Here is a 19,172-nt window from a genome sequence, read left to right as displayed (position 1 = left end):
TAAGGAGACGACTTATGTATATCACCTAAATTAGATAAGGAAGGGGAGAGGGAATAAGCATATAGTGCCTACTATGTGCCAAGCACTGTACTAAAGAGCTTTATCGATATTATCTCATTTGATATCCAGGTACTATAGAGAGTAGCCACAAAGGAGGAATAGCAGCTGAGACACCTAGAAATTCATAGGAGAAAAAAATCCAAGAAAGAAGCCAGTAGCATCAATGTCTATACATAAATGCCCAAAGTTTAGGCAACAAACTAGAGGTCGGAACATGCCCCAGATACATGTGACTTGGGAAAAATCCATGACTGAACTATGGCTCTGGATGGTTATAACGTATTTAAAAACAAAATAAAATAAAATCCAAAACACAGGAAAGGTAAGAGGGGTGAGCTGCATTATAAATTAAGGTATGGCCACATGAAGAATCCAGGAAGCAGTGGGGAGAAGCATGACTGAAAGTATTTCGTGAAGGTCAAAGAAGAGAAAAACAGAAGTGATTTTGTCATTGAAACACTATAGACCACCTGGACAGAAAGAGAAAACAGATGAGTTTGGGAAATGGATCAAAATATTGGCACAGAGGCATGATATATAGTGATGAGGCAGTTATCCAGACATCTGCTGAAGCACTGGAGTGCACGCTCTCTCTCGCTCTGACAAAAGCAGAGCAGCTAATAACTTCTTGATGATTTCATCATTCAAAAAGTAGAGGAACCAACAAAGGAAAATTCTATCCTGGATCTGATTCTTGCTCTGGGGTGGAAGTTATTATGGAAACCCCATTCCAGAATTTGTGATAGAGAAGAGCAAATCTGTGCAGAGTCTGATATGTAGCCTACATTTTGGGAAGGTAGATTTCAAACTGTTCAGAGAGGATTCCATGGACTAAAATGTTTCAGAGGAATTTAGCCCAGGAGGGATCAGAGATGCTTAAGAATGAATTTCTGAAGACACAAAAAGAAACAATCCCAATGAGAAGGAAAAACGGAGTATGTCTGAAGAGACTAATGTGGCTGCACAGGAAACTCACTGACCAATTTAGATTTGAAAAGGAAATGTGGAATTCCAGAAAATGGAAGCAAGACCAGGTAACAGAAGCTGAATGGAAGAACAACAGCTGAGTACTAGCTATAGCTCAAAACAACATGGCCAGTATGGGAAGTGAGGACAACTATATACATATACACATATACATATATACATATACATACACACACACACACACATATACATACATATATACATATACATACATATATATATACACACGCACACACACGCACACACATATATATATATATTATTTAGCTACACTGGGAGAAAAAGGAAGATAATGGAGGGGAAAAGGACATTTGCTTGGGGTAGATGGGGCAACAAACTGACAACCAAGAGAAGGAAAAGCTGCTCAATTCTTAGTTTGTTTCTGTTATTTTTTTTCTATACAGGGTAATGACCCTCATACTGAAAATGACAGAACAAAACTAACCAACAGGAAGTTGATAGCTAAGATAAGTAAGGAGACTCTGAGAGAGCATCTGGCCACTCTTAATAAGTTTAAGTCACATGGCCCAAGTGAATGACATCTTTGCATCCAGAAATAATTTGCAGATGTAACTGCCATGCTACTATTGGTAATACATGAAAGATAACAGAAAATGAAAAAGTTATCACAAGGTTGAAGACAGGCACATGTTGTCCCAATTTTCAAAAAAGGGAAAAGAATAGAGCTTGCAAAATATGGGCCAGTGAGCTTGACTTCAATTCCTGGGAAAATAAAGAATGGATCATTTCAGGGGAAGCAGTGATTACAAAGAGCCTCCCTGGCTTCATCAAGAGCAGGTCATACCATACTTGACCTGTGTCTTTATCACTGGACTCTGATGACTTTGGAGGACAGAGCTAGGCTGATGGCTTTGTGAAGCTCTGCCTCACTCAAATCAAATTCACGTGCACATCCAGACAGCCCCCTCGTGGTGTCATTGGTCTTCTTTGAGAGGAAGGACTAACAGCAACAACAAATCACACTAACCTTATTTCTTTTTCGGTCCAGACAGCTAGACTAGCAGATAAAGATAATTTGGTGAATACAGTTTCCCTAGATTTCAGCAAAGCATTTGATAAAGCACCTCATGCTATTCTTATGGAGATGTAGAGATACGGATTAGACAATACAATCAGATGTATTCAAAACTAGTTGGATGTCTAGTCTCAAATTTTAATTGTCAGTGGTTCAATGTTAGCATGGCAAAAGACCCCAGGAACTGTGTTTGTTCCTATGCTTTAAAAATATTTTTTTTATAATGAACTAGGATGAAGGCAAACACTATAAACTCATCAGATCTGTACATGACAGAAAACTGAGAGAAATAGCCAAAACAATGGATAACAGAGTCAAGAACTAGCAGGACCGTGTCAAGGTAGAGCAGCAGACTGGAAAACCAGGGTAAACAAAAACAAGGGCAGACTGGATTTGGCCCTTTGATCACTGTTTGCCCACCTCTGGAATAGAGTACTGTGCTAAATTTAATAAGATGGCCAGCTTCTGGGCTAAAAATTCACTATTTAACAAAAATTGCTGGGAAAATTGGAAAATGGTAGGGCAGAAACTGGGCATAGACCAATATCTTACACCATATACCAAAACAAAGTCAAAATGTGTTCATGATTTAGGAATAAAGGCTGATACTATAAGCAATTTGGGAGAGCAAGGAATAGTTTACCTATCAGATTTATGGAAAAGAAAAGAATTTATGACCCAACAAGAGATAGAGAGCATTACAAAATGTGAAATGGATAATTTTGATTATATGAAATTGAAATGTTTTTGTACAAAAAAAATCAATGCAACAAAGATTAGGAGGGAAGCAGAAAATTGGGAGAAAATCTTTACAACCAGTGTCTCTGATAAAGGCCTCATTTCTAAAATATACAGGGAACTGAGCCAAATGTATAGGAATACAAGTCATTCCCCAATTGAGAAATGGTCAAAGGATATGAACAGGCAGTTTTCAGAGGAAGAAATTAAAGGCATCTACAGGCATATGAAAAAATGCTCGAAATCACTACTGATTAGAGAAATGCAAATCAAAACAACTCTTAGGTACCACATCTCTCCTGTCTGATTTGCTAAAATGACAAAACAGGAAAATGATAAATGCTGGAGAGGATGTGGGAAAAATGGAACATTGTTACATTGTTGGTGGAGTTGTGAACTGATCCAGCCATTCTGGAGAACAATTTGGAACTATGCCCAAAGGGCTATAAAAACGTTCATACCCTTTGACCCAGCAATACCACTTCTAGGGTTGTATCCTAAAGAGATCACACAAGTAGGAAAAGGACCCATATGTACAAAAATATTTATAGCGGCTCTTTTTGTAGTAGCTAAGAATTGGAAATCAAGGGGATGCCCATCAATTGGGAAATGGCTGAACAAGCTGTGGTATATGAAGGTAATGGAATACTATTGTGCTATAAGAAATGGGGATGATACGGACTTCGTAACAACCTGGAAAAACCTCAGACATAATGCTGAGTGAGCGGAGCAGAACCAGGAGAACATTATACACAACCACAGATATATGGATTCTGTGAGGACTAACCCTGATAGATTTTGCTCTTCTCAGCAACACAAGGTGCAAAGACAACTCCAAAGGACTCATGATGGAGAATGCTATCTACATCCAGAGAAAGAACTATGAAGTATGAATGCAGATTGAGGCACACTTCATGCTCCCCTTCCCCTTCCCCCTTTTTTTCCTCTTTTGTTTTTGGGGTTTTTTTGGTTCTGTTTCTTCTTTCTCATGATTCATTCCATTGGTCATAATTCTTCTCCACAAATTGACTAGTGTGTAAATTAGTTCAATGCGAAGTTATACATGGAAGTTATATGGGATTCCATGCCGTCTTGGGGAGGGAGGGGGGGAGGGAGAGAAGAGAATCTGGAACTCAAAATTATGTAGAACTGAGTGTTGTAAAATAAATAAAAATTATTATTAAAAAAATTCAGTAAGGATTTAGAAATGTAAAGTCTTTTACTTGGGGAGAAAAAAAATCAGCTTTACAAGTATAACATGGGGAAGGTGTGGTTTTGGACAGCAGTTCTGAAAAAGACTGGGGTATTTCAGTGGTCTGTAACCTCAATATGGGGCTGCTAGGTGGCGTAGTAGATAGAATACTGGGTCTGGAGTCAGAAGACTTGAGTTCAAATCCAGCCTCAGACACCTAGCAGCTGTGAGACTCTGGACAAGTTACTTACTCTATCTGCCTCAGTTTCCTCATCTATAAAATAAGCTGGAGAAGGAAATGGCAAACCATTGCAGTATCTTTGCCAAGAAAACCCCAAATGGGGTCACAAAGAGTTGGACATGGCTGAAACTTAACAATAACAACAAAGTTCTATGTGTCAGCAGCATGATGTAGCAGTCAAAAAAAAACTGAATGCGATAATGTGCTGCATTAAGATGGGACACATGGACCTCCTGGGATGACAAAGGAAGGGATTATGGAGTCAGTCCCATGATCATGCCTAGGAGACCCAATTTGTCAAAGATCTCTTGAAAAAACAAATCAAGAAGGATCCCTTTAAGCTGGCCACTGATGCACTTATTTACTTGAAATACTCAGCCTGGAAGAAGAGACGGACAGCAGTAAGGACTACCCAACCTTTACTCCCTGGCATTTCTCGGTGCTCGCAGGAGGCACCGACGGAGGAAATGGAATATTTCTCTGGAGAGAGCTCAGTGCTCAAAGGCTTCCTGAAGCTACATGGAACAGATGCATTATATAGGGCAGCCATAACCTGAGCTACTGATGGTTCATGCCTTCTTACGTACAAGAAAGACCTCGCTGGTGGCCAGGTACTAAAGAAGGTGGCCAACTGGGCACTGAAGCTGCTGAGGCCAACAAAGCCTTTGAGTATAACATGAACATTTTCAACGGTCTGTACAAGGCTGGCTCCTTGCTGGCCAAAGCACGTAGTACATGATGTGACTAAATGTCCCTGCCATGCTGCTAAACAAGGTGCCCATGAAGATAATGCTTGCCCCTTTAAAAACACCATAGCCATATTGCAGCAACCCAACCTTCACCTCACTCTTGATGTTGCCATGGTCTTGGCTACTGGACTGATGGCGGGACTTCATGGGAAGCAGCCCGTGACCTTGGAACCCTCCAGGGGTGACCCCAGTCAATACCTACTAACCCTCTTCTGACCCTCCTGTACCCCACCCCCAGTAAAGTATGGCTACTGGCATCTTTCTTACCTTTTTTTTTTTTAATTTAAAGCTGGAATGCAATAATTTAAGACAATTCCAAAAGACTCATGATGGAAAATGTTAACCACATCCAGAGAACTATGGAGTCTGAATGCAGATCAAAGAAAACTATTTTCTCTTTTTTGTTTTTTCTTTCTCATGATTCTTCCCTTTTATTCTGATTCTTCTTTTACATGACTAATGTAGAAATACGTTTAATATGATCATACATGTATAGCCTATATCAGATTGCATGCCATCTTGGAAAAGGAGTGCAGGGAGGGGGAATTTATTTAGAACTCAGAATCGTATAAAAGTGAATGCTGAAAACTAAAAATTAATTAAATAAAAACATTTAAAACTGGGTTTGAAAAAAACAATCAATAAAAACCAGATGTGAAAATCAATACCTAACAGACTGCTCTCTGCAGTATGAGTTTGTGACTCATACAAAGGGCAGGGTCATGCACTGCTCCAGTAATAGACAAGCCCAGAGAGCTCAAACTCAGAAAGTGGAAATTTGGAAGGGTAGCTTAGATCTAAAAACCTCAGCCCGGTGAAGGCTCCTCTTCTGAAGAGGACACTTAGGGTTCTGTTCCCCCTTGACTCTCATCACTCAGGTCTGTGTTGATCATTCAGTTGATGAGATGTTTCACTCAGAATAGTGGTAACTTGTTGGGGTGGAAGAAAGGGAGAGAGAGAAAAAGAATAAAGCTGCAAAAGTATGCCTACCATTTAAACACCAAAGGCACGGGGGAACTCCTGGGAGGATCATAGCCTGTGTTGCTGGGCCTGGGAACCAGGCTGCTACCCAGGACTCTGAGGAATAGTTTTATTTTGGCTACTTCCAATGAAGTTTATACTTTAAAAAAGGCCCTCAGAAGTCTCTGCTGATTTTCCTCCTTCTCAGTCAGCACTTGCTTGTTAGACTGATACTACATACTTTTTTCTTGAGTGTTTTATGTGAAAGTGACAGGTTCGGTCTCCTCTGCTCTAAGTCATCTCCTCCCCAGCCAGGATAAGCTGATCTCTTTTTCTTCTGTGTTTCTTCCCTGCACACTGCCTATTTGGCTCTGAGCAAGGGCTCTAAGAGCTCTTGGACTACCAAGGGAACTTTTATAAATTTGTATCAATTAAATACATAAAATTTTGTAAATTTATAAACTTATAAAGCCCAGTTGATCTGGAATCAGTGGAGGTCATTCAGGTTGTCATGAAATTACCATAAGGTTTCTCTGATTTTTTAGCACAAAGGAGAACTACCAAAAGCATGAAAAATGTAGGGTTCACTTCATTCTGTGGCTTGAAAAATATAAAATTAGCTGTCAGGTCCAAAGCAAGCTATCAAGAGCTGAAGGGAAAGTCTGGGGGTTTCCTTCCATTACTACCAGACAACGAACAGCTAAGGCAGCCTGTGAGGCAGGCAGCACATACTAAATCAAGTGCTAGACTTGGAGTCAGGGAAGCCAGGTTCGAATCCTCTCTGGTACCAACCAAGCAGAGAGACTGATAGGAATGATATCTCCCAAGACTGGAAAGTAGCTGCTGGCATAGTTTCCCAGTCACCTAAGATTATAAAAAGCCCAACAGACAAGTACCTGGTGCTCCCCAGTCTTGGTGATCTCCCTCCTGCCATGCAAGTAAACATAGTGAGGGGAGTTGTGTCCCACTGAACTACGGTTGTTCATTTGTTGAATAGCTTTTCTATGGAAGCTTACAAAACTTCCTTTTGTAAAATGTTATAGATTGTCTACAATTATTTCATTCTAATCCTGAGCCTGAACCATCAGACAGTCCTGAGTCAGGCCTGAACCAATATTTTTGGCATAGCTGGCGGCATTTGTCTAAATGATGGCTGACTTTTTGGTTGACAAGGCAGAATGATGATGTGCCCTGGAACCTTGTGACCACTGTTTCTGGCCACATGCTTTGAGTTCTCTCAATAGAGAGAAAAGAGATCCTCCTCAACGATGTGGTGGGATTAGTTCACTGGGTGTCTAAGGAAGTTGACAGGCAAAGTCATCCCAAGAAAAGTTAGACTGCCAATATAAAGAAAATGAAATCAAACTGTCCACACACATTCAGCAGCTAAAGATAGAGAAGAACATGTTCTCGGTTTTTAAGAACAATACTCCGAAGGCATAGATGCAGCTCATGATCCCAGTCAAAATTATTTGGGGGAAGGGATCTGAAGGGAGGGAAGTTTAGTTGCTAGGCTTGAGCCAGGCCCACCATATAAATGTCAAAATGCTGTCTGCTGCATTTAATAACTCTGTTATGATTGTAACTTCCAGGCCTACCAGCTATGTTAGATGTAGGCCTTCCTTAAAGACTTAATTTGGGGACAGTCTAAAAACTGTGTTGAATGGACTGTTTTGGACTCTTCACATGGCATTAGAAAGCCAATGGGAACTGTATTACAGGAGTCTTTGGTGAGACTCTGGTGCAAGTTACAATGAGAAGCCCTTGAAAAGACAAAGTCTGAGTCTCCCCAGAGAACTTTCCACAATTGAAGATGTGGCCAAATGCAATCAAGTTGATCTGAGGGTAGCAAATAGTTACCTGGGTGTATGATAGGCGATAATAAACTGACTTTTGGGACAACACAGAATCCACTGCTCCCCTTGATAGGGGTGGCTGCTTCAGAGAAGATGGCCACTAAGCCAGGAGGAGCCACCTACTGATTATACCTTAAAAGGAGTGACTCCCACCTACTTTCCAATCATTTGCCAGTTGTGCTGGGTCTCTGCATAGGACTTCCCATAGAGATTTTGGAAGGGGGCCCCTCTACCCCAGAAGCATACTGATAGCTTTGACATGGCAGCTAGAGCATATGTACTGGCTTAGATGAACATGAGCCGGCACCTTCTATCTCTGGATAGTTTGGATTTGTCTCTCCTTCCCTGAGCACAGGTGAGTGAAAAGTATAGGTGAGATGGATGTTCATAGCCATGGTGTCAAACTCATGGGTTTGGGAGGTCAAGAATTATGGAGTTCCCAGTCAAGGCTGACTCCTTCTACAACTATAGCCTTCTTAGGGTGGACCTTAGGATGAAAACTGACCAAAAGGAAGAGCAAAAGCTGTGGCCATGCCCTCCTAAGCGGCTATCCCTGACTCATTAATGAGTTAAACCAAATAGCGGCAGTGGTAGTTTAATAGGGGCTGGGAATTCTGAGGAGATGCCTGGTTTTCTAACAACAGGGCAGCCAAACTCTGCTGAATAGTTATAACTAACTATTCAGCCCCTGTGGAAGAAGGAGGCAATCTTTCAGGACAGGCCTCTGAAAGGACAAAGATTTGGTATCTCCTCCCCCTTCTCAGGACTCCTAGGGAAGGGGAGATGCTGCCCTGTGAGCCAGGGAACACTGAATGGCTGGTGGTCTAGGTCAGGTTTTTATATCAAATTAGACAAGTTGTATAAAAGAAGGAAAATTTTCCCTTAGCTATGTTACTGCATATGACCCTAGACCACATAAGGACTGGTGACTATGATAGAAGAATCACTACCTGTGCCTTAATGTTTTAGGTACTGCTCCTGCTAATTGTCACCATTTGACATGGGGAGATCTACTGTGAAATGAACCTGATATCACCCCCACCACATGGATTGCACTCCTTAAAGGGAGTATTTGACTTTTTATTGTTTCCTTCTCCTTTGTGTTTTAACTTCTCCAGTGCTCTGCCAGATGCCCCTTAGGTCGGGGTTCCCCAGTAATAGCCCTAAGGTCATTTAAGTGGTAGAAGATTCCCTAGGAGACCATTAGGACCAAAGAAGGGATAAGTAGGCTCAACATTTACTAAGACTGAAAAGTCCTTATGAGGTAGGTCAGGCTAGTTTCCCACTAAAAGGCAGCAAAACCATCCTCAAGACTGACCTGGTAGACTAAGGCTCAAACCACTGACATAGCACCCCAGTTGTCTAAGGGCACAAGGAGCTGGTGATCTCAGGCTTGACCACACAAGTTAACACAACTCCCCTGACTAGGCATGCCTCTATAGAGAGTTGAAGGCAGCTGTGTCCAACTGAATCAACACTGCATTTTTGCTGAATCACTCCTTCCCTGTATTGTCAAATAAACCTCTTTCTGCAAAGTGTTATGTGGTCTATGTGTGTCTCATTTCATTCCAATCCTGAGCCTGAATCACTAGACTAGACCAAAACAGTGCCAACCTCAGTGTCCTCATTTGTAAAATAGAGATAGTAATACTTACCCTTACTATCTCCTAGAGGTTTTTTAAGATATTATAAAATGTTTATTCATCATCCAACACATGTATTAAAATTCTGTCCAAAACCACAATATAATAAATGTTTTCAGTAGAAATAAACGCCAATCTCATTAATTCAACTGAGTACCCATAGACTTTATGACAAAATGAAATAATTAATTTGTTTTGAGGAAAGAGCTTAGCAAACCAAAAGCCCCATATAAATGGAAGTTATATTTATTACCACTTAAGCCAGCTGGAGAACTGATGGCTCAGAATCATGGGATTTTACCTGGTTTTTGTGGGGATTATTTCATCCTTCACAGTAAGTGCATCCTTGCTTTTTGTCTCACTATTAGATAGCTAAAGAGAAATTGCTGTTCCCTAACTTCTATAGGAAATTCAGGGAGGAGTAAGAATTTCAGGAAGTACCAATAATGATGAGAATCTTCAACTCACTTAAAGATTCCACAGGAAAATTCCCATCTTTTCCTTTTTGCCTTTCTCCATTCTTCTCCCCAACCTTATTTGCTATCCTGGCCTTTAATGCAGGAAACTGAAGATTATAAGCTATGAAACTATGACAGTAGACCAAAGAAATAACACTTGAAAAGACATGAGGTACCTAAACGGTGAAGTAGAATTGTGTTCATAAAGAACTCAGATTGGTAAAGATGACAAAAGATGGAAAGATGTAGATGGTTTATACTGAAGGGGCTAAGGGGAAAACAAGCACACTGATGCATTGCTGGTATGGTGAAAAACTGATCAAACCATTCTAGGAAACAATTTGCAATAAGAATAAAAGAGTTAGTAAACTGCGCCTACTCTTTGATCTTGTGATAAACATCACTAGGCATATACTCCCCGAGGCAAGGCAGGAAAGCTCTCACACATGTAAAAACATTTATAGCAGCACTTTTTGTTGTAGCAAAAAATGGGAAAGAAAGTGGAAGTCCATCAATTATGGGACAGCTGAACAAATTGGGGCACAGGAATGAAATGGAACACAACTATGCAGTAAGGCATGATGAGTACTACAATTCAGACACTTGAAGAGTCTGCAGGAAATGCCAAGGAAGCAGAAACAAGGGGATGATCACAATAATATAAAGGAAAAGAACACTTGACTTCAGAATTTGATCAATGCAGGGGCAGCTAGGTGGTGCAATGAGTAGAGCACTGGCCCTGGAGTCAGGAGGACCTGAGTTCAAATCTGGCCTCAGACACCTGACACATGTACTAGCTGTGTGGCCTTGGGCAAGTCACTTAACCCCAACCGCCCTGCCCAAAAAAAAAAAAATAAGAATTTGATCAATGCAGCATCCAATCATAACTTCAGAGGACTAGAAAGTGCCTCCTGGCACAGAGGTGGCAGACTCTGGGAACAGAACAGGCCTGCATTTTACTAGCCATGGCCAACGTATTAACTTATTTTGCTTGGCTGTAGTTGTTTACAAGGGAGAGCAGGTAATTTAATGGCAAGTGACAATGGAGTAAAAAAAAATCAATTAAATATTTTTAAAAAGAGGGAAAGAGGTGAGGAAAAATAATTTTTTTGAGAAATAACATAGGAGTCAAATAAAACGAAACCTTTCAACCTTATTCCCCTCCTTCTAGTCTGTTATTCTTTGTAGCCTACAATTGGCCACATCATAAGACTTTGATCTGAAACAAGAACAAGCAACCATCTCTTTCTTATGTTCTGAAAAGGGAAAAGAGCAGATTTATGTGAAGTTAAAGAAACAGGATATCCTCGACATAGTCACAAAAATCAATTCACATCTTTTAGGTAGGCCTCTGAGAAAAAAAAAAAAAAAAGGTTTGACTCTGGCAGTAAAAAGAAAATTACTACAGATATCCAGGAAACCTGCTGTTTTCAAGTCTTCTAATATAACTGGGAGTACTTTAAACTTCTAATTCTAGCTTTGTTTGGTGGAATAAATACCATCTAGTGACAAGGGCTAGGAAGGCCAGAAGATATTACCTATTAAAAACACCATGGGAGGGAAATGCTATATGACTTCAGTGTACTAGGTAGTATCTGTATTATTAATAAACATTCAGACATTTATTTCATAATAATGGTAGAAACAATAAATTGGAAAAGAATTTGTCTAGGGGTCACACAGAGGCAGAGTTTGGATAATACCTCAGTTCAACAGTGTCTAAATCTGACATGGGGTAGCCCATTTAAAAAGCTTCCCTTAGTTGGTGCTGAAGGCTTCTTGATTAATTACACATCTGACAGGCAGCCATTTTAACCACTCTTCTACATAATCCAACTTTATGTTCTGTTCACACTTTTGTTGTTCAGTCTTCTCAGCCATGTCCAACTCTTTGTAACCCCATTTTGGGGTCTGCCTGACAAAGCTACCAGAGTAGCACGTAGCACACAACCAAAAACAATTGGTCCAAGGCCACCTATGGGGTCAATGGTGGGAGAAGTAGGAATAAAATCCAGTTCTAGGTCAGTAGTCCTTCTCCTAGACCTTACTGTGCCTCCCCATGTCAAGGTGAGTCAAGTGACCCATTTTAAAATTCCTAAATGAACAAACTCAGTGAAAACAGACTGGTAAGGTTACATACATTAATTACAACATAGCTCTTCATGCATTTCAGTGAATAGAGGATAATGCTATGCTGGTCTAATCTCTCTTACTCCTTTAGAAGAGATTTCCTCCCACCCCACTTCACTCCCATCCCCAATATTCTATCCCAAGTAAAGGCATCTTTAGTCATCTAGAGCCTTGCAAGCAGGCTCAGCTAGTAGGCCTTAACTGAGGAAATGGACAAGGAAAAAAGCAGGCTGTGGCTATTTCTGTGCTGCTGATGACTGTGGTGGCCTATCTTCAGTTTCAGCTTTAGATGGCCTCCACAGCAACCCACTCACAACAAAGGAATTTCCTTTGGCTTAGTCACTTCGCTCTTCAGTGTTGTGGGAATGCTGCACTGACAAAGCTTACTTAATGGCAACTAGGTGGCTGGTAAATTTCCTTCTCCTGGCTCCAAAACTCTCCCTGAAGAGTGGGGATCTCTTCCTGGCATACAAGTTGAAAAACACTAAGGTGAGGTGGCTTTCCAAGGGACAATTACACATATCCACACTCAGGCCTATGTATGTAGCTTCATCTGCACCTCCCAAAACAGAATGACAGAGGGAGGGGCAGAGGGTTAAACTGAACCTACCTGCCCCAAGTGGGATTTAACATGCTGGATTACTGCTTTCCCAATTCAGTTAGCCAGAGAAAAGTTCAGTAAGAGGCAGTTGAAGAAGCTGCACGTACATAAATCTGATCACGTCTCAGCTGTCTGTGTGTGGTAAAAGCAGCTATGTGAATGGTACGTTATTTGTATTTGGTGTTCCAATACGGCATAGGACTTTTCCTACCTGCACTGGAAGCAAGCTCACCTGAGAATTATATTTTTGATCAGTACCATCTCTGGGAATGATGAGCTCCCTAAGCAGATGTGAATCAGTAATTCCTTTTCATCTGTCCTAAATGCTCCTGGCTCAAGCTCCAAAGCACGTCTGCTGCCTCCCTTCTGTATTTCAGGACCTGGTGACCTAATGTGGGTTGCCCCGAGCCAGACCTATTTATTGCATCCTCTATCAAACCTGGTCTCCCAAGGCTGAAGTCTCAACAATTTTCACACGACAGCACTCCCAACCAAATCACCTTAGCGATTGCTCCTTTGGACTCACTGTTGGCTCCACATCTTTCTTGAAGTGTGTTACACAGTAACACAGGTAGGTATGGGCATATCACTCCTACTCAGGTTGGGCTGATCTGAGGATGACCTTGCAGTCAGTTAGCACACACTAAGAGGAACAAGGAATTGGTTGGTACCATGCTAAGTGGTACATGGAAGCCAGACCAGGAAATCAAGTACTAACACCCTATCTCTTTACACAGACACAGACATTTATTCTATACAGACATACAGCTGTCCTTTGCAGCTCTGTGTTCAGTGACAATACACTACTTGGCCATGGAGGTTCTCAGGACCCTGGCGCACCATTCTACTTGTCCAACTTTTATTTTGAACTATTCCCCAAAATCATACGGTACAAGATTTTTTTTTATTAAAAACGCTAACAGCAACATTGATTATAATAAGAGCAGCTCATCTACTCTTCTGTGTGGTGGATGTTTTTAATCACCCTCATTTAACAGCTGAGGAAACGGAAGCAAACACCTCGACTAGGACTCCGCAGCTAGTAAGTATCTGAGGTTGCTGACTCCAGGCCAGCGCTCTAGCTGCTGCGCCACTCAAGGCTACCAGATCCATACGGCTATAAGGAAACAGGGTAACCATGAGGAATGCCATATGTTCAGTAATGTTCCAAGTCCTCTCTGGGGCAGCTAAGACATAGTCTGTGCCTAAGACAAAGGAAAGAAACACATACCAAGCTTCGGTACAGGCTGAGTGTCCCAAAACTGGTAACTGCGCTTGCTGGCTTCCTCCATGGTTTTGGCAGGTCCTTGGCCTACTGAGAACAGCTCGATGGCTTTCTGGATTTCCTGGATCCTCTCCACTGGTAAAGAGTTCACCTAAACAAGAAAAAGTTGGGGGAAGAGAAAACACAATATACTACTAAGTCAAGTTAACTCTATTAAGTACAGGAATTTAAAATTTCTGGCAAAAGAACTCCCAGAGGCAGATGTTATGGGATGTTGGTGGTAAGGCAGGGGCTGGATTTGCAGTCAGTTCCCTTAGATTTAAAAAACTCTTTAAAGTACTTGATTTCAAACCTTACAGTGTGAGGTGTAAAGTTTCTATTTTGACCCCAGGAAGACTTTGGCTTACATCCCAGAGTTTCCCTTGAGGGCCTTTCAAAAAAACCTGAAAGCAAGGCAGCAGCTCTCTCTAGAAATGAGACAATGAGCGATATGGCTTCACCACATTTTATAGGGGCTCCTGGAATGGGTATTTGAGACTATCTAGCCTAAGCAGTATTTCTAGATGAATAAATGAATCAATCGACAAGCATTTACTGAGTACTTACTGTGTGTCAAGAGTACTGGGCCTGAGGTATACAAAAACCAAGCCATCCTTAGTCTATATAAGCCACACACATGCGCGCACGCACACACACACACAAATAAATAAATACAAGGTAGTTTTGGTGTGGAAGGCCAGTAGCTGGGGAGAAGTCAGGAGAAGCCTCATGTAGAAGATGTGCTGGAGTTGAATTTGGAAGGAAACTAGGGATTCTAAAGGACAAGGAAGGAATTTCCAGGTCTGGGGAGGAAGCCTATACAAAAACAAAAGATGGAAAATCGCGGTGAGAACAGCAAGGCCAATTTGGCTAGACTGTGTGTGTGTGAAGGTGAGCAATACATAAAAAGTTATGAAAGGGAGGCTGGAGTCAGTTTGTGAAGGCCTTTAAATGCCAAACAGAGCACAGAGGTAGTAGGGAGGCCCTGAGGTTTCCTGAGTATGACAGGAACGTGGCTAGATCTGTGCTTAGGAACACCACTACAACAACCATGTGGAGGATATATTGGAGAGGGTATAGATTTGCGGGAGGGAGACCAATTAGGAAATTACTGCAGCAATCTAAGCAGGAGGTGATGGGGGCTCAAACTTAGGGTGCTGACCATTTGAGTAGAGAAGGGGAAAGATGTGAGAAACATTGTAGAGGTAGAATCAACAAGATGCGGTCACTGATTAGGAATGAAGGGGGAGGTGGTACAAGGGAAAAAAGCCCTAGCTTCACAGGCAGAAGACCTGGGTTAAAATTTTCTTCTGTCACTACCTGTGTGACCATGGATAAGACACTTAACCTCTCTGTGCCTTTGTTTTCACATCTGTAAAATGGAGAGAGAGGAGAACTAGATAGCCTTTAAGGTTCCTTCCAGCTCTGAATCTACAATCCTATGACTCTAAGGTTGTGAACCTAGGTACCTGATGGATGGTGGCACCCTTGACAGAACCAAAGGGAGATAATGAGTCCAGGATGGATAGGTGGAGTTAGAGATGGCTTTGGGATATCTAGTTTGACACATCTAATGTGGAACCAATGATACATGATTAGAGCTCAGGAGAAAGGCTAGGGCTACATGACAGCCATCTTCAGTTCAGTTGTTTTGCAGCTGTGTCTGACTGTTCATGATGCCTTGTGGGGTTTTCTTGGCAAAGACAGTGGAGTGATTTGCCATTTCCTTCTCCAGCTCATTTTATAGAAGAAGAAACTGAGGCAAACAGGGTTAAGTGACTTGCCCAAGGTCATACTGCTAGTAAGTGTTTGAGGCCAAATTTGAACCTGGGAAGAATCCTCTGTGCCATCTAACTGAGAGTCATTTACATAGAGATAGTAGGAACTGATGATCTCAATAAGAAAGCTAATATAGAGCAAAAAGAGGGTCTAGGTGGGAGGCCTAGCACATATCCACAGTTAGGTGGTAGGCTACGGACGATGACTCAGCAAAGGAGACTGAGAAGGGGCAGACAAGCAGAAGCCAAGACACACCTAGAGAAGTCAAGAAGGATGAGGACTGAGAAAAGATCATCAGATTTGGCAATTAAGAGAACACTGGCAACTCTGGAGAGAGAAATTTCAATTGAGGGATGAGTTTTTACAACTCCTCTTTTCTGAACTGTTGTCAGGGCCTAAAGTACCTTGCTTTGATTACCTTCAATAGTGACAAAGTGTTATCCTTTGAAAGTGAAGTTAATTTTGGAAATAGTAAAAAAAAAAAAAATCATTCAGGGGTCAAGCTTTAAAAATAAATTAGGCATTTGAATCTTCAAACTCATGCTTTTGTCAATTCTCTTTAGCAACTGAGAGGGATCCTTTCTTATGCTATCTGATGCAGATAAATGGAAAGAAACTAAAAATATAAAGAATAAAGTCTATGTGGATGAGAAGGTGGGGGGATTGAAATGTGGAAATGAAAAGATGTAATCAAGGGGTGGGGTTCAGTGAACCTCAAAATGCCAACCAACGGGATTCAAGGCACGAAATTTGAATCTGGATGAATTATACAGCTTTATATCTAGCTTAAGTGTGCTTGTGCCAGCTAAGAGGCCAAGTCACTCCATCGAATAATGATGTGAAATAAAAATCTTTTTTTCTAAATTAAAAAAAAAAATAAACCAGGCAATTACTGTTTGGAGTCTAAAATAAGGTGTACTATAGTAGTCGGTAGCCAGATAGATTTCCTTAGATGGCTCAAAAACTGGCTGAGATATAGATTCCAGAAGAACACCACACAAAGGTCCTGAGCCTCAGCATGACCCCTGGGATAAGTGCACAGCCTCCCAAGGTGACAGTGAACCACAGCACTCATTTAGATGAGTACTTCTGATCTGTTTTCAAAAACTTTATTGTCCCAGTTTTATTATCATAGCCAATGCTCCCATCAGTTTTGGGCTTGGAACTCTGGGAAGCAAGGACCATAACTATACAGTCACTACTGAAGAGCGTCTAGGATAGCACGACAAGCAATCATGCATGAATAAGTGGGTGTTTTTGATGATAGTGAACACACCCTGGAGCCTGAGGCTTGGGCACTCACTACTGTGTTTAAACCAAAGAAGTCAGTTTCCACCCAAATATTAACAGACACTAACCACAGCACCAGGGACTCTTACGTAGGGGCTACTTCAGAGAACTCACAGGTACTAATGGCAATTTCAAGAGGTGTGTCTGGTGTACAACTTTTATATCTTGGAGAGAAGCGTGGATAAAGCACTAGACTTGGAATCGGAAGACGTGGGTTCAAATCTTGTCTAGGTTTCTTTCCAGCTGTGTGCTCAGAGGTAAGTCATTTAACTGCTCAGAGCCTTACTTTCATCATGAATAAAATGAGGATGATACTTGTACTACTTATGTCACAGGGTGGTTGTGAGGGAAGTACTTGTCCAACCTCAAAGAGAGGGCTTTTTTTAAAGCAAGTAAAAATTGGTGGAGAAAACCAGTATTTCCCTTATAACTCTCATATGAAAAGTTCTGGGCCCTTCGGAAACAGGTCCTTTACCTTCACAGGCTGGTCCTGGGCAGAATCCAATGTTTCATTGCTTTTCTCTTTCTTCTTCTTCTGCTTCTTTTTCTTCTTTTTGGCTCCACTGTCATTGGCTGGACTCAAACCACTGCAAGACAAAGCAAATAGTAATGCAGGATATAAGAAAAAACGACCACACCAACTCATACAGAAAACTCTATTCTGCCAGACCTCTTTGTGCATGGCTCTCTGAAGCTAAAAAATGAATCTGAGCCCCAGACAGAGCATGTAGAGGAGAACATTGGGGAATATAGTGCTTCCTTATTACTTCAAAGAGGAGGCAAAATGAAGAACATCCCATTTATATGGAGGGGACTTTTCCATTCTTACTCCTAGCTCAGATGGTGTGTTCATTTTTTTTTCTTCAGGTTCCTATACTGGTGGGACTGAGTTTAAACAACTAATGACACGGCCAGAAACTTCTGCCTCACCTGTCACTAACACCCCTTTAGATCACTCAATTAGACAGGATGACAGTCAAGTCACGGCACTCTCTTTAACCAGTAATGCTCTTCTCTGTTTACTCTGGCCTTCCCTTTCTCTTCCCCCACTGATCCATTAGGTTACGAGTTTCCCCAACTGGACCTAATGCACAAAACAGCAGTGGAAAGTGGGGGATGGGGAGGGAAGATTGAGAGAATAGCAGTTCAGCATTGTTGAGACTTGTAGGGAGCACAAGTCTATAGCCACAGTGAAATCAAACACACGTGATAAAAAATGGGCATGCAGGTGGACAGTATGTGCAAAGCCCTAGATGTGCCAGGGAGGTGGTGACATGAAATATGAGAAATTTACAGTCCAGTGGAAGAGACAAGACACATTAAATACAAAAGAACAGAAGGGCATACTGACACTGGTGGGAGGAAGTAACTAGTAGCAGCCAAGTTGGTGTAGTAAGTGAACAGTTTACCTCCCTTGTTCAACAGTCATCCTTTGGGTGGTAACTCAGGGGACACAGAGCTATCAGGTGTAATAATGGGGGTCAGTGTCATTGACAGTCCTGGTCATTTGCTAATAGTTCTGCCACCATTCTGGACACTGACTCTTTATGCAGCTCAAGCCTACATGATCTTTCTTGGCTGCCCCATGTATTGGCTCACTGAAGTTACATAACTCCCCACCCAACCCCCTAGACTGCTATCAAAGGAACTGCAAGCTAGAAGACTACATTTATCCCTATTAAACATCATCTTATTTGCTTTAGCCTGTCAGGACTCTTGTGGATCTTGCCTCTGTCATGCAGTGTTAAATCCACCTAATTATCACCTGGTATCTCTTCCACAAGAACAGAATGAAAGAGTTTACTAAATGTCTGCTAAAATCCTGGTAAACAAATACCACAGCATTGTCGTGATTTACTAGTTTAGGAAGGTGAGTCTGTCATGACCTTTCCTTCATGAAACCATGCTGGGACCTGCTGGGATCACCACGTTCTTTTCTAGATCCTCACTTACTATACCTTTAGGAATGTATTCTAGAATTTTTACTAGGAACTGAAGTCAGGTTCACTGGCAAGTGCAGCCTCTACCCCTTCCTACCTTTTTGGGGAGGGGGGAGAAATATGCCATTCTTTGATCCCACTCTCCATGATCTTTCAAAACATCAGTGCCAGTGACCAGGAATAACATGCCACTTCTTTCAGGATCCTTGGCCATCTGGGCCGGGAGACTCGGACTTGTTGAAGGGGTT

At 41.6% G+C, this 19,172-nt stretch overlaps 1 protein-coding gene across 1 annotated transcript in view; it reads right to left on the bottom strand.

Moving 5' to 3' along the window:
• Window positions 1-19,172, bottom strand: part of NMT1 (N-myristoyltransferase 1) — a 56,743-nt gene that overhangs the window by 15,246 nt on the left and 22,325 nt on the right. The window contains exons 2-3 of the mRNA XM_036755373.1: window positions 17,460-17,571; window positions 13,883-14,027 (exon numbers count right to left, since the gene is read on the bottom strand). Of these exons, the coding sequence (XP_036611268.1) occupies window positions 13,883-14,027; window positions 17,460-17,571 (257 nt within the window). The remainder of the gene's footprint in view (window positions 1-13,882; window positions 14,028-17,459; window positions 17,572-19,172) is intronic.

The sequence above is a fragment of the Trichosurus vulpecula genome, chromosome 4, assembly GCF_011100635.1.
Source record: "Trichosurus vulpecula isolate mTriVul1 chromosome 4, mTriVul1.pri, whole genome shotgun sequence".
Lineage (NCBI taxonomy): Eukaryota > Metazoa > Chordata > Mammalia > Diprotodontia > Phalangeridae > Trichosurus > Trichosurus vulpecula.
This window is presented reverse-complemented; position numbering and strand designations above follow the sequence as displayed.